The sequence below is a fragment of the Mytilus californianus genome, unplaced genomic scaffold (genome assembly GCF_021869535.1).
Source record: "Mytilus californianus isolate M0D057914Y unplaced genomic scaffold, xbMytCali1.0.p SCAF_3, whole genome shotgun sequence".
Lineage (NCBI taxonomy): Eukaryota > Metazoa > Mollusca > Bivalvia > Mytilida > Mytilidae > Mytilus > Mytilus californianus.
In genome coordinates, this window is record NW_026262679.1 from 111,135,923 (window position 1) to 111,150,977 (window position 15,055).

Here is a 15,055-nt window from a genome sequence, read left to right on the forward strand (position 1 = left end):
ATACTTTATACTGTTATGGGGAACTCTCGTACCTTATCGTGCTGTACAATAACATTCGGAACGTTTGTTACAGGAAACAGGATTTGAGTTGTCGCCCATACAATACTTCCGTCCATTAAGAATTAAAATACGACGACACGACGAGCAAAATTAATGCCTTCTATCTATAGAAGTCGAATTATATTAAAAGTGCCGGCATGTTAAGTAAAGAAATGTTTGAGAAAACGAGTCATAGGCACTGACCCAAGGGAAGTTAAATATTTAATGAATTAGGCTTGGGATTCCCCCAAGAATTCACATTGAAAAATAAAAAATCTGTATGAAGTGAGATACCTTCTCTCTAATAATATATCAGTGACTGCTGTTGATAGTACACTTGGAAGTGTATTTGTAGTATATTTATGTTCTTGTGATACAGAAACATGCGAAAATAATTCAAACTAATAGAAAACGAAAAAATAACTGATTTTGGGAAAAGGGGAAAGGCAAAAAAAAAATTGTCCTGTCCCCAATTACCTATGGTCAAGCTGAGCCATCAATTTTTCGTTTGTGCATTGGGGTCTATGTTGGGATATTTTGAGGGGCATAAAGAAGGGAGGGGTTTACTATAGAACCCTATGGAATTTTATTTTTTTTAATTTTCAAATGACTTTTACTTGAAAACAGTAAGTGACAGACACACGCGGTCTTCAGTAATGATAAGAGGACAATATAACAAATCAAATAAAATATAGGGTGAGTTCCTGGGGGTCATCCCCCCCCCCCCCCCCCCCCCCCCTTCAATTTGAAAATGTGCTTTTATCTAGTAAACGGTTGCGATCCCCACTCCTAAACCATATGTATACTTGTATGGGTCAATAAAGCAAATCAAGTGAAAATTTGGGGAAGTCGGAAGTCCCCGGAGTCACCCCACCCCCTTCTGTTTGAGAACTTGTAAACAGTCGAGATCCTCACCCCTAAACCATATATATTCATGTATGGGACAATTTAACAAATCAAATGAAATAGAGGGGGAGTCCCTGGGGTCATGCCACTCCCTCCTGTTTGAGAACTTGGAAACGGTCAGGATCCCCACCCCTAAACTATATATATTCTTGTATGGGTCAATAAAACAAATCAAATTGAATTTATAGGAGGTGTCCCAGTGGGGTCACTCAACCCCTTTCTGTTTGAGAACTTGTAAACGGTTGAGATCCCCACCCCTAAACCATATATATTCATGTTTGGGACAATAAACCAAATCAAATGAAATAAAAGATGAGTCCCCTGGGGGATCACTCCCCCTTTTTAGCTCACCTGGCCCGAAGGGCCAAGTGAGCTTTTCTCATCACTTGGCGTCCGTCGTCCGTCGTCGGCGTTAACTTTTTACATTTTGAACTTCTTCTAGAGAACCACTGAATGAAATGAAACCAAACATGGCATGAATGTTCCTTATGAGGTGCTGACCAAGTGTTGTTACTTTGTAGCCGATCCATCATCCAAGATGGCCGCCAGCGGGGGACTTAGTTTAACATAGGACCCTATGGGAAATGCATACAAATGACTTCTTTTAGAGAACCACTGAATGGAATGAAACCAAACATGGCATGAATGTTCCTTATGAGGTGCTGACCAAGTGTTGTTACTTTGTAGCCGATCCATCATCCAAGATGGCCGCCAGCGGGGGACTTAGTTTAACATAGGACCCTATGGGAAATGCATACAAATGACTTCTTTTAGAGAACCACTGAATGGAATAAAACCAAACATGGCATGAATGTTCCTTATGAGGTGCTGACCAAGTGTTGTTACTTTGTAGCCGATCCATCATCCAAGATGGCCGCCATCGGGGAACTTAGTTTAACATAGGACCCTATGGGAAATACATACAAATGTCTTCTTTTAGAGAACCACTGAATGGAATGAAACCAAACATGGCATGAATGTTCCTTATGAGGTGCTGACCAAGTGTTGTTACTTTGTAGCCGATCCATCATCCAAGATGGCCGCCATAGGGGAACTTAGTTTAACATAGGACCCTATGGGAAATACATACAAATGTCTTCTTTTAGAGAACCACTGAATGGAATGAAACCAAACATGGCATGAATGTTCCTTATGAGGTGCTGACCAAGTGTTGTTACTTTGTAGCCGATCCATCATCCAAGATGGCCGCCAGCGGGGGACTTAGTTTAACATAGGACCCTATGGGAAATGCATACAAATGACTTCTTTTAGAGAACCACTGAATGGAATAAAACCAAACATGGCATGAATGTTCCTTATGAGGTGCTGACCAAGTGTTGTTACTTTGTAGCCGATCCATCATCCAAGATGGCCGCCATCGGGGAACTTAGTTTAACATAGGACCCTATGGGAAATACATACAAATGTCTTCTTTTAGAGAACCACTGAATGGAATGAAACCAAACATAGCATGAATGTTCCTTATGAGGTGCTGACCAAGTGTTGTTACTTTGTAGCCGATCCATCATCCAAGATGGCCGCCAGCGGGGGACTTAGTTTAACATAGGACCCTACGGGAAATACATAAAAATGTCTTCTTTTAGAGAACCACTGAATGGAATGGAACCAAACATGGCATGAATGTTCCTTATGAGATGCTGACCAAGTGTTGTTACTTTGCAGTCGGTCCATCATCCAAGATTGCCGCCAGCAGGGGACTTAGTTTAACATAGGACCCTATGGGAAATACATACAAATGTCTTCTTTTAGAGAACCACTGAATGGAATGAAACCAAACATGGCATGAATGTCCCTTATGAGGTTCTGACCAAGTGTTGTTACTTTGTAGCCAATCTATCATCCAAGATGGCCGCCAGCGGGGGACTTAGTTTAACATAGGACCCTACGGGAAATACATACAAATGTCTTCTTTTAGAGAACCACTGAATAGAATGAAACCAAACATGGCATGAATGTTCCTTATGAGGTGCTGACCAAGTGTTGTTACTTTGCAGTCGGTCCATCATCCAAGATGGCCGACAGCAGGGGACTTAGTTTAACAAAGGACCTATGGGAAATACATACAAATGTCTTCTTTTAGCGAACCACTGAATGGAATGAAACCAAACATGGCATGAATGTTCCTTATGAGGTACTGACCAAGTGTTGTTACTTTGCAGTCGGTCTATCATCAAAGATGGCCGACAGCAGGGGACTTAGTTTAACAAAGGACCTATGGGAAATACATACAAATGTCATCTTTTAGAGAACCACTGAATGGAATTAAACCAAACATGGCATGAATCTTCCTTATGAGATGCTGACCAAGTGTTGTTACTTTGTAGCCGATCCATCATCCAAGATGGCCGACAGCGGGGACTTAGTTTAACATAGGACCCTATGGGAAATACATACAATTGTCTTCTTTTAGAGAGCCACTGAATGGAATTGAACCAAACATGGTATGAATGTTCCTTATGAGTTGCTGACCAAGTGTTGTTACTTTGTAGCGGATCCATCATCCAAGATGGCCGCCACCGGGGGACTTAGTTTAACATAGGACCCTATGGGAAATGCATACAAATGACTTCTTTTAGAGAACCACTGAATGGAATAAAACCAAACATGGCATGAATGTTCCTTATGAGGTGCTGACCAAGTGTTATTACTTTGTAGCCGATCCATCATCCAAGATGGCCGCCATCGGGGAACTTAGTTTAACATAGGACCCTATGGGAAATACATACACATGTCTTCTTTTAGAGTACCACTGAATGGAATGAAACCAAACATGGCATGAATGTTCCTTATGAAGTGCTGACCAAGTGTTGCTACTTTGTTGCCGATTTACTGTTCAAGATGGCCACCAGGATATTTTATTAAATAACAGGACCAATGTTAATCAAAATTTGGCCTCAATCATTATTTGGGTATCTGTTATGATTTTTATCTATCTTTACATGATTTCTAAAACCAAAGTAGAGTCAGGTGAGCGACACAGGCTCTTGAGAGCCTCTAGTTGAGAACTTGTAAACGTTGAGATACCCACCCTTAACCGTATTTATTCCTGTTCGACATGTCAAGAAGATTTGAATGACATACAGGGTCATTCTCCTAGGTGTCACATATGCATATCACTTTACTAGACCAAACCAATGTGTACTGGACTCAGCCCAATGTCAGGCGACCAAGGGGAATGACGAATTATAGCTTTGTTTGCGAGACTTCGTAACAGCATCCTGTTACAATTATTTCTTGTTCATTATAAAATCTAATTGATGCAAAAAATAAGTCTAGGTTGAATTTTCTTTTAGTTTTTTTAGTTATTTCTGGGCCTATAAAATTTTCATTTATGGCTCGTTTTATAGGAATTTACATATTTAAAATAAATTAGAAATAACTTTTGAAAATGGTAGGATTGGATAGCAGAAACATTAAGGTACAAATATTTTTATGAAACTAAGATCAAGTACAAATTTGGGTAATGTAACTTTTATCGTTCATGAGTTATGTCCATTTATAATGTTATATGCAAGTGGGGGTATCATCTGTGTCCAAGGGGACACATTCTCCATTTATTTGATACTTAAAATAGCTGAGATAAGTAATTAAACCAATTCTTCCACAATATATATCTTAACTTCTGCCACGTTTGCCTTGGTTTTTTTTTAATTAACTGCCTATAGCGCCCTTGGTGCTTTGATTATCCATTTTTTGCAACTTTGCCAGAATTAAATAAGTTTGAGAGAAACTTGAAAAAGCTAAAAAGATCTGCAAAATAAGATCTGAATGTAAGTCAACATAGCTGATGTGTCACACTAGTTGTAGGATTTATTGCTATTAAATGACAGATTTTATTTTAAAAACCTCAATAGATAGGAATAAACTGTAAAATATAATAAATGATCATCATTACAAGATCTGCATTAATGCCACTGAATAAGATCTACAAATAACCAAACATAACTGATTGCAATAAAGAAAAAAAATAAATATCAAAATGGCTTATTGTTTACCAGGTGAGCGATTCTGGCTATTGGTAGCCTCTTGTTTCAATCCCTGTACCTCCTTCACACTGTCTCATAATTACTACTAGGGGGTGTTTAACGACCTTGACTTCCCATGGGGGTCTCACACGGTCAGTTTACTTAATTGATTTGTCACCAACTGTTTATAATACTGAATCAAAAAGATTTATTATTTAGCATTGTATTGGTTACCTACATTTTCAAGTCTTAGACTCAACTTAATCTTGATATAAATTTCCTTCTCGCATATTTGTAACAGATTTCTCTTTTTATAGATATAATAAGATGTGTTATGAGTGCCAATGAGACAACTATCCATCCAAGTCACAATTTGTAAAAGTAAACCATTATAGGTCAAAGTACGGCCTTCAACACGGAGCCTTGGCTCACTCCGAACAGCAAGCTATAAAGGGCCCCAAAAATGACTAGTGTAAAACCATTCAAACAGGAAAACCAACGGTCTAATCTATATAAAAAACGAGAAACACTTATGAACCACATCAACAAACAACAACCACTGAACATCAGGTTTCTGACTTAGCACAGGTGCAAACAAATGCAGTGGGTTTAAACGTTTTAATACACATATTACTGTAATTTGAAAACAGGTTGATTTTTGTGAGTTGTAAGGTGTAATGTTCACATACACCTTATCGCTATTTGTCTGCCATTATTTTCCGTCACAGATGTTTCCGTAAAGTTTTGATGTAATAAGAGAAAATGTCTAATATCACAATGCAAGCCTTATTGTTGTATGACGTCAACAGTTCTAGTGTCGCAAAATGTCAAGTCAAGTGTTGTAGAATCTGAAATAGGGATAAGGTCTCTTGTTCCTGAATAACACAACCTGATTATTTTTATACTACAAATTGAATTTTTTAATTAGAAATTTCTCAGCAACTATGTATTACTTTAATTTGATTTAATATATATATATGTAATCAAGTAGGTGAGTTTACATGTTTGAAACTGACACTTAAACAATTCTAATAATAATTTCATGGATCTTATATAGATGTGTACATTTTGAATCAGTCATAGTATAGAATTTGATGATATGAACATTCCTTCTTTATACATTTTATATTGTATGCTATCTGTTAAATGAGGGATTCCCCCCTTTTAAATGTACCACAATATCCAGACTTTACTCTATTAATTTTTGGGGCCCTTTATAGCTTGCTGTTCGGTGTGAGCCAAGGCTCTGTGTTGAAGACCGTACTTTGACCTATAATGGTTTACTTTTATAAATTTTGACTTGGATGGAGAGTTGTCTCATTGGCAATCATACCACATCTTCTTATATCTATTTAGCTGCCAAAATGTTCTTATCCAGTCCCATTTTGTAATTTTTTTGCTGTAATTTAAAGATTGCTGCAAATTATTTTTTTACAAAATTCTAAGAATCATTTTTAGAGAAAATCATAAACTGTGAAAGGCATCTGTTCACTTTGGATTTTATGTTCAAAATTTTACTACACAACTAAAACTTACTATCAAATTAATTTACAACACTTAATACAAATCAATCATTTTTTCCAGTGGCTACAACGTTTTCATTAATTGTTTATCAATAAAAAACAAAGAGAAAACTGGTAATATGTGCAAGAAGTCATCATTAAAGACATGGCTGCCTATCTATTTGTCAGCATTTACAACATTGAAGGAGACGGACATAGCTGCTTGTAAAGGTAAGAAGAAACTACTTATTTTAATCCAATCATTAAGACCATCAAAAGTCCATCTTGTCTGGTTTTACCCATTAGTCTGCCTCATCTGCTTAAAATAGTGAGGGAAAATATTTAACATTTTTGATGTACAAATGTTGACCATTTTTACTAATTATATTTTAATTATAAATTTAGGAAGTTTGTTAAAGAATTCAGATTTGATTTCCTGTTTAAGTATTTATATTAAGTTTGATTCCTGATTGTGAAAATTGTTTGTCAATTATTTTGAAGAAAATCATGACATTAGTTTTGAAAATTTGGGTGTCTAAACATTGAGTTACTACTACTATGCAGGTTTAAACGACCTTGACTTCCCCTGAGTTATTGGGTTGGCTCAGATTATACATATTTATAAATGAGCTGCGTCGGATAGAAATGGACCTTATGGAAATGAAAATCAATACATCTGTTAACTTATTTCGGGTTGAAAAAATCTCTATGCAAAGTCTGTAACTGTTTGAAAATTGAGTTGATATAAACCCTACAAAATAGACCAAAGTTCATGTTTTATTTCGTATTTGAATGTTCCAAAATCAATCAAAGTCTTATACATGTACATATATACCTGCACTTGCAAGGTCGATTCTATCTGACCAGCTAAAATATAATGATAAATTTTTATAAATTTTTTTTTTTTTTTAATGTTTTTTGTCTTGCCTTTTTGATAAAGGCATTAATTTTTTTTACAGTAGAATAATTGCATGAATATAGGTCAATATTTGTTTTAGAATATGAATTGTATTCCAGTCTCAAGTTTTCCTTCAAATAGTTTAATGCTGTTTTTTTTAACATTTGTTTGTAGTTTTGCTTTTAGATTCCAGTCTCAAGTTTTCCTTCAAATAGTTTAATGCTGTTTTTTTAACATTTGTTTGTAGTTACTGATGATAATGTAAATGATTGTAACGATGTGAAAGAAGTAGAGACGATGGCCATGGTCAGTGGATGTACAGCTTATTCTCAATATTTGATCCACCCAAGCTGCCAGTAAGTGTCTTACATTATCAGAGTTTACTAAGGAATAAATATACAGGATGTGTTGTTATGAACAAAGGTTCCAAGAAAGTTAAAATTGAAAGAAAATAAATTACAAATGGTTGAGAATTATAATGATTAAACATTTTTTTCTAGAGGTTATTGATGTGTAAACTGGGCAGCTGACTCAACAAATGTCACATAAAGAGTCTATTCAGTTTTTGAGTTAATCATCCCAGTTTAACCATCAATAACCTCCTAAAAAAATGTATTTAATCCTATAGTATTGATTTTTATCTAATATGTAGTCAGGCTTAAACAGTCTTTTTTATGATGTATTTAAAAAAAATTCTTACTGCATTTTCTAGCCATTGCACTACAAAAACGAGAGAATAGGATGGAACTATGACCCTCTCTTTGAGTTGTGATCAATAAAGAACCTGGAACAAGTAAAATAAAATTATTGAAAAACACACATACTGTCTTAGAATTAAGTAAAAAGAAAAAAACTTATTTGTTTTTTGCTGTGCATATATTGATTCAACACTTAGATTTATCTTTATTTCCAGAGTTTGGACACCATATATTCGTTGTATAGCTAAAATGTTTCCAGCATGTAAGACTGACCAAATAGCTAATACATTACTGAACTCTTCAACCGTACAGGGACGTGTTCCTCAAGGTTATGATGTTATGGAATCCTGTTTCCCATCACCAGGTCAGGGAATTATTAATATTCTGACAGTTATTATTATCAAGTCATAAAAACTGTAGACTTTAAAGCATCACTATGGCCTAAGTTGTAAGTTCAGGTGTAGAGATGTAAAGCAGTACTGTAAAACAACTACAAGACAAGTTCTATTTATAATACATTATGATATGATGTTATCAGGTAATGTATAATATCACCATCCATAAGGACATAGGGCTTCCACTGTAAGGGTATAGTATTTTTCCTTGCACAGCCAGCTAAGTTCTTTAAGTGACTATTCAGGCCAGGCTGCAGTAAAATGTTAATAGATATTTCATCTAATATTGAATACTCAAGAATCATATCATCATTATCTTTGATGTATTTACATAAAATGTATGGAAAATAGTAGAGTCCTTCCCTGCCATAGTTTTATTTTTATGTCTCAAGAAAGATGATATAAAGACTGTTATCACTTATGATGATTTATTTTTCAGTTGATTTTTTTTTATATTTCTCCAGATAGAACTTCATCAAAATTTGAAATAACTGTGACATTAGACCTTCCATGGAAAGTGGAGTATGCTGATAAGAATAGTCAAGAGTATGCCAACTTTACAAGGAAAGTAGAGGAACAGGTAACTTGTTTTTGTACTTGATGTAGATCAGGTGTCTTCTGCCACCTTAGATTGTAAAATAGCAGAAAACAATTGGAGTTCAGTATTTTTGTTAATACTTTTTGGGTCTAGACTTTTAATGAAATGCTAATTTTGAGAGACGAATGTAATTTATTTGAAAGATTTTTCATCTTAATTAAGAAAACTATGTGTTTTATTTTATTATTATGACTGTTTACAAATACAGAAAATTTTTTGTTTCGATTTTCAACTCAGCCATATAAGGGGAGATAACATAGATTATGTAACTTTTATAAGGGAATGTGTTGTTAATTTACCTATTTTGTTTGTAGTAAGAAAATTGATTATCAGTTTTCCGCACTTGTTTTTGTCATTCTTGAAGATATTGATTTGATAATTGGTATATAGTTTTATTATGACAAGTTACAGTTCAAGTTTAAATTTTGTTGCGGTCTGATGATTTTGTGCAGAGTTAAGGTCCTTGGACTTAGAAAATTCACTCTAATAATCAGTTTTCCACACTTTTTTTTCGTCATGCTTGAAGATTTTTAAGGTAGGGGACTATGTATTGCCATGCAATACTCACAGAATGCTTGTTTATTTTTATTTTCTGAAAGCACATAGTAAGAGCTATCTTCTCATATTTTATCTTAAAATTTTGCTTAGCCTGCTACTAAAAAAAAAACCTGTGACCCATACTTTTTATTATATTTTTGAAAAAAGTATTATGTAAACTACATTTTGGCAAATTATAAAAACATTCTATTTATTTTTATTTACACCCCAATCTACCATAACCATTTAAAAAATCTGTTTATGCAGAGGGAATGATACATAGAAAGATACCAATTACCTCTAATTTCTATAAAAAAAAAGTAGATAAAACTAGTACTACTTCCCCAGTTTTGTGCCTATACAAAAAAGTTTATATTTTTCTGACATTGACCTAATATTGTTTTTATACTGCAACTTAAATTAATACATTGATAGCTATTTAAATTGTAACACAAATTTCAAACTTATTTTCATCCCTAAATGAACCCCTTGATTGTGGAAAAAGTGATCCATGATGAAGTTGACATTGCAACAAAATATAGCTGTGTTACTATATTTAGGAAATAAACACAACTAGTTGCAGTATAAACCAAAATAGCATATTGTTTGAATTCTTCCAGTTTGATTAAATAAAAAAGTCATGAGTTCGTACAGAGTTCATGAAATTTGTTTGAAATGTAAAGATTTATGGAATTTATTTCAGGTGAGAGCTCTCAATAAAGACTACAGTGCTGCTATTGAATATATCAAAGTCATTGATGTCAGGTATATAACACATAGTAATATTTCCTATTTAAATCACTAATTCCAGTCATGCTTCAAATTTGTCAATTGTCAACGTAAAATGATATGCAGCTTTACAATGATTTTTTTTTTAAAGTAAATGAAACACTAAGTATCTTGAAGATAAAAAAATAAAAATTCACCCCTACAGCACTTGTTACAAACAACTTCCAACGAGCACATTGGTCAGTTTTAACGTAACTTATTTTGCTAATTTATTTGTTGTCATATATATTTTACATGCATGTGACATAGGATTAAATCACCTTTTTCAGTTTGATTTTAGTGCCATAAAAGGAGGTTCATACAATTTAAAGGGAGGTAACTGTTACCATGATAATGCATGTTCCATTTCTGTATTTGGGGGTGTGGTATCATTTTCTGAGCTTTTTTCACTTTACTTCAAGTTTTAATTATATTTTTTTTTCAGATATGGCAGTGTAGTTGTTGTAATGGAATTGAAATACTACGTACAGATAAAGGTATCAGACATATCATCAGGAACAACACAGATGATAATGACTGCAAGGAGAGATCCCAGCTCACAGTATGACCTGATTAAAACTGGAGATCCAGACAGTATTATTATCGAAGCAAAGGAAGGTAATTATTTTTAAATTGGAATTTACAACTTGGCCTAATGAAATCTGGAAGTACAGTATTATTTTTTAAGATAAGATAAGATGTTATCATTTTATTGCTCTGTGGTGTGCATAGACTCTCTGTTTAAGATACATTTAAATTCAATTTTCCTGTGGTCCCAAAATTTGTTTTATATAAATATATGTATTTCAACTTCTGAATAGTCAAAATTTCAGTTGTTAAGGTTAACAAAAGCCTCTAAATTGTGTTCATTATCTCAATGACAAAATGAAAGTCAAGGTCTAAACTGACAATTTTCACTTTTTTTTATTCAGGAGCTGTGGTCCCTTATTGAATGGTTAAATAGTACTTTATTTAAATTCTGTGCAATAACTTGGGAACACGGGATCCATTCCTCTGCAAATGTTAATGTCTTGTTTCTCATGACAAAGCTGAGATCAAAATTGGTTTTTGATTATTTTCACTTTTGCTGTTCAATAATTATGGCCCTTTAACAATAACATTAATAAATGTAAGAAAAACCCAGTATGCTGTCATTTTGACAACCTTTTATTTTTCCCTTTTAGATGACACCCCGGTAACTGATGTATGTGGAAGCTACAATGCTAGAGTAATGAACAGTACTTCCTGTGCTGCGGCTGTGTATTTCCTTTACAATAATACAAATGCTGATCAAGATTTACTCTGCAGGTAATGATACCTGTAATCACTAACGTATTAATAATTTACTTAAATTGGAGTATTTTAGTACAAAGATTTTCAAATGCTTATCATTATTGGACACTTAGCACTCATGCAAACATTTAAAAAAATAACTATGTCAAGAAATAAACAGTTCTATCAGGAGTTGTTCCCCTTAAAAAATATATCATAAGTTGGTTGCAGTGCTTGTTTTAGAGATCTCATTGACATGAAGGTATTGTAATTCTCCATGCAGAAAAGTTGTGGAAGATATATAATTGACAAGTATGTAAGTCCATTTGTATACCTTAATTTAGCTGGAAAATATGTACATCATACCCCCTTCATATTTGAATGAAGTTTTTCTCTCATCAAATTCAAGTATTTGAAAAACAATTTTGGAAAGAGGATTCTTTCTTTAGTTTCAACAAATTTCAATTTCTTTTTGTTTTTAGTACCTAAAACATGCATCTAGAAAGATCTTTTAACATTAACTTTGTTTCAATAAATTTTTTATCTGACTTGAATATTTCATACCCATACTCTATATGTGTCATAGGAATATATGTGGTTAAAAGACAGAAAATTTTATCAATTTCCACCAAAATTTCTTATTTTTGACCTCTTCAGGTAAATGTCAATGTTTTAGAAGAAAAGCTTGACAAAAACAGTTCTTTTTCACTTGCTTACATATCTATTCATCATCTTGACACATTTTTTATCTAGAAACAATTGACTTCATATTCTGGGCCTAATATGACCCTATCAAACTTGCTCCTTTAACAAACATTTTTATAAGATGAATAAAGCTTACTGCAGGTAGATACAGTGGTTGACACAATCTATTAGAATAAAGCTTACTGCAGGTAGATGGAGTGGTTGACACAATCTATTGGAATAAAGGGAACAACAACCCAATGATACAAACTACTAAAAGGTATCCAAAGGGCAACATATAAAAATCAATAATAGACAGCTGTCTATACAATATGTCAAGATCTAATTAGATTTATTGGTTTATAAATTAAAAAAACAATAGCAATTTAGGAAATTTTAAATAACATTACAACCTTGTTTTAAAGTAATAAGAATAGAACATATTCATTTTGATAAGTTGAAGCCCAATCTATGATAGTATGGGGACATATTGATTTTTGGTTTGAACAATTGTCCATTCATTTGTCCATCTTTATCAGGTTAAAGTTTGGCTTAACATGCAATGAAGTTGTCTTCACATCAACTTGAAACTTGAAATATAGGCCAAATTAGGATTTTGACCTGGATTTCTGGGTTCACTGAACATGTAAATGAGATAGTGTGAAATCAGTACATTTTAGATGAAAGGTTTATTTTAGATTATTTACCCTGAAATGATGGTCATTTTCACTTCAAACTTACTACACATGTTAATTTTGATGTAAACTTTCTAAAATCTATTTGCCAAATTAGGGTTTTGACAGAGAGCATGGTGTCCAATAGTTTCTTCTGATCTTTAGTTCCATTTAAAAAAAAAAAATCACATAAATTGTGTACCTTTTCATAGGGAGCCAACAAACAGCATTCTGTATCAAATCTTGAAGGATAAATTAATTGGCGTGTAATTCAGTCAATTGTAAGTTGAAACTATTATATCCTCAAAACAAAAATAAAATCAGTTAAGGTCTTAGGTTTGATGAGAAATTTGTGTTTTCTTGTGCTTTTATTCATGAGAAAATGATAAATTTTAGAAGAAGATGTGGTATAATTGCCAATGAGACAACTTGCCACCAAAGATCAAAAGACATAGAATTTAGCAGCTATAGGTCAAAGATTTGATAATTTTGTTTTAGTGCCTACAATCTCTACCTGAACTGTTTACATTTAACTGTGGAGGAAGAAACAGGAAAAGATTGTAAAAGATCAAGTCTAGATGCATGGATGCCAGCTGCTTTACCATATATGCTAAATATTCCAGACTCTCGATTCAGATCTTGTGATGGTAAGCTGCCTTTACTTGAATAAAGTCACGGAAAGATATGATATTACTGGGATATTGAAAATATTTATAGCTTCATTGGGTTCTTTTCTTAATGTTATAAAAATAAGAAGATGTGGTATGATGGTCAAAGATTGATTGATTGTTGGTTGCTTAAAATCCAGTGGCAAATATTTCATGCATGTTAAGGACGATGATTGCCAATGAGACAACCCTCCATGAGAGACCAGATGACAAAGAAGCTAGCAGCTAGAGCTCTATGTATATCCTTGAACAATGAGTAAAACCTATACCACATAACCAGCTATAAAAGGTCCTTACATGTAAAACAATTCAAATGAGAAAACTAACTCCCTGATTAACAATTTTTTAGACTAAAATATAAAAAAATGTGAAAGATATAATGAATACTACAAAAGATATAATGAATACTACAGGAATACAGTGATCCTGATATAAGGTTTGTACACAGAATGAACAGCTTTTGTTATAGTCAATAAGGTTTGTACACAGAATGAACAGCTTTTGTTATAGTCAATAAGGTTTGTACACAGAATGACAGCTTCCGTTATAGTCAATAAGGTTTGTACACAGAATGAACAGCTTCTGTTATAGTCAATAAGGTTTGTACACAGAATGACAGCTTCCGTTATAGTCAATAAGGTTTGTACACAGAATGAACAGCTTCTGTTATAGTCAATAAGGTTTGTACACAGAATGACAGCTTCCGTTATAGTCAATAAGGTTTGTACACAGAATGACAGCTTCCGTTATAGTCAATAAGGTTTGTACACAGAATGAACAGCTTCTGTTATAGTCAATAAGGTTTGTACACAGAATGACAGCTTCCGTTATAGTCAATAAGGTTTGTACACAGAATGAACAGCTTCTGTTATAGTCAATAAGGTTTGTACACAGAATGAACAGCTTTTGTTATAGTCAATAAGGTTTGTACACAGAATGAACAGCTTTTGTTATAGTCAATAAGGTTTGTACACAGAATGACAGCTTCCGTTATAGTCAATAAGGTTTGTACACAGAATGAACAGCTTCTGTTATAGTCAATAAGGTTTGTACACAGAATGACAGCTTCCGTTATAGTCAATAAGGTTTGTACACAGAATGAACAGCTTCTGTTATAGTCAATAAGGTTTGTACACAGAATGAACAGCTTCTGTTATAGTCAATAAGGTTTTTACACAGAATGAACAGCTTTTGTTATAGTCAATAAGGTTTGTACACAGAATGAACAGCTTTTGTTATAGTCAATAAGGTTTGTACACAGAATGACAGCTTCCGTTATAGTCAATTAGGTTTGTACACAGAATGAACAGCTTCTGTTATAGTCAATAAGGTTTGTACACAGAATGACAGCTTCCGTTATAGTCAATAAGGTTTGTACACAGAATGAACAGCTTCTGTTATAGTCAATAAGGTTTGTACACAGAATGACA

The 15,055-nt window shown here is 33.6% G+C and overlaps 1 protein-coding gene across 7 annotated transcripts in view; it reads left to right on the forward strand.

Annotated features, from left to right (window-relative positions):
• Positions 1–15,055, forward strand: part of LOC127735795 (uncharacterized) — a 216,451-nt gene that overhangs the window by 89,500 nt on the left and 111,896 nt on the right. For all 7 annotated transcript variants that reach the window (XM_052246113.1, XM_052246115.1, XM_052246111.1 and 4 more), the window contains 8 exons: positions 6,516–6,664; positions 7,579–7,687; positions 8,245–8,393; positions 8,889–9,004; positions 10,263–10,324; positions 10,773–10,945; positions 11,512–11,635; positions 13,456–13,604. In XM_052246113.1, coding sequence (XP_052102073.1) covers positions 6,516–6,664; positions 7,579–7,687; positions 8,245–8,393; positions 8,889–9,004; positions 10,263–10,324; positions 10,773–10,945; positions 11,512–11,635; positions 13,456–13,604 — 1,031 coding nt within the window. The remainder of the gene's footprint in view (positions 1–6,515; positions 6,665–7,578; positions 7,688–8,244; positions 8,394–8,888; positions 9,005–10,262; positions 10,325–10,772; positions 10,946–11,511; positions 11,636–13,455; positions 13,605–15,055) is intronic.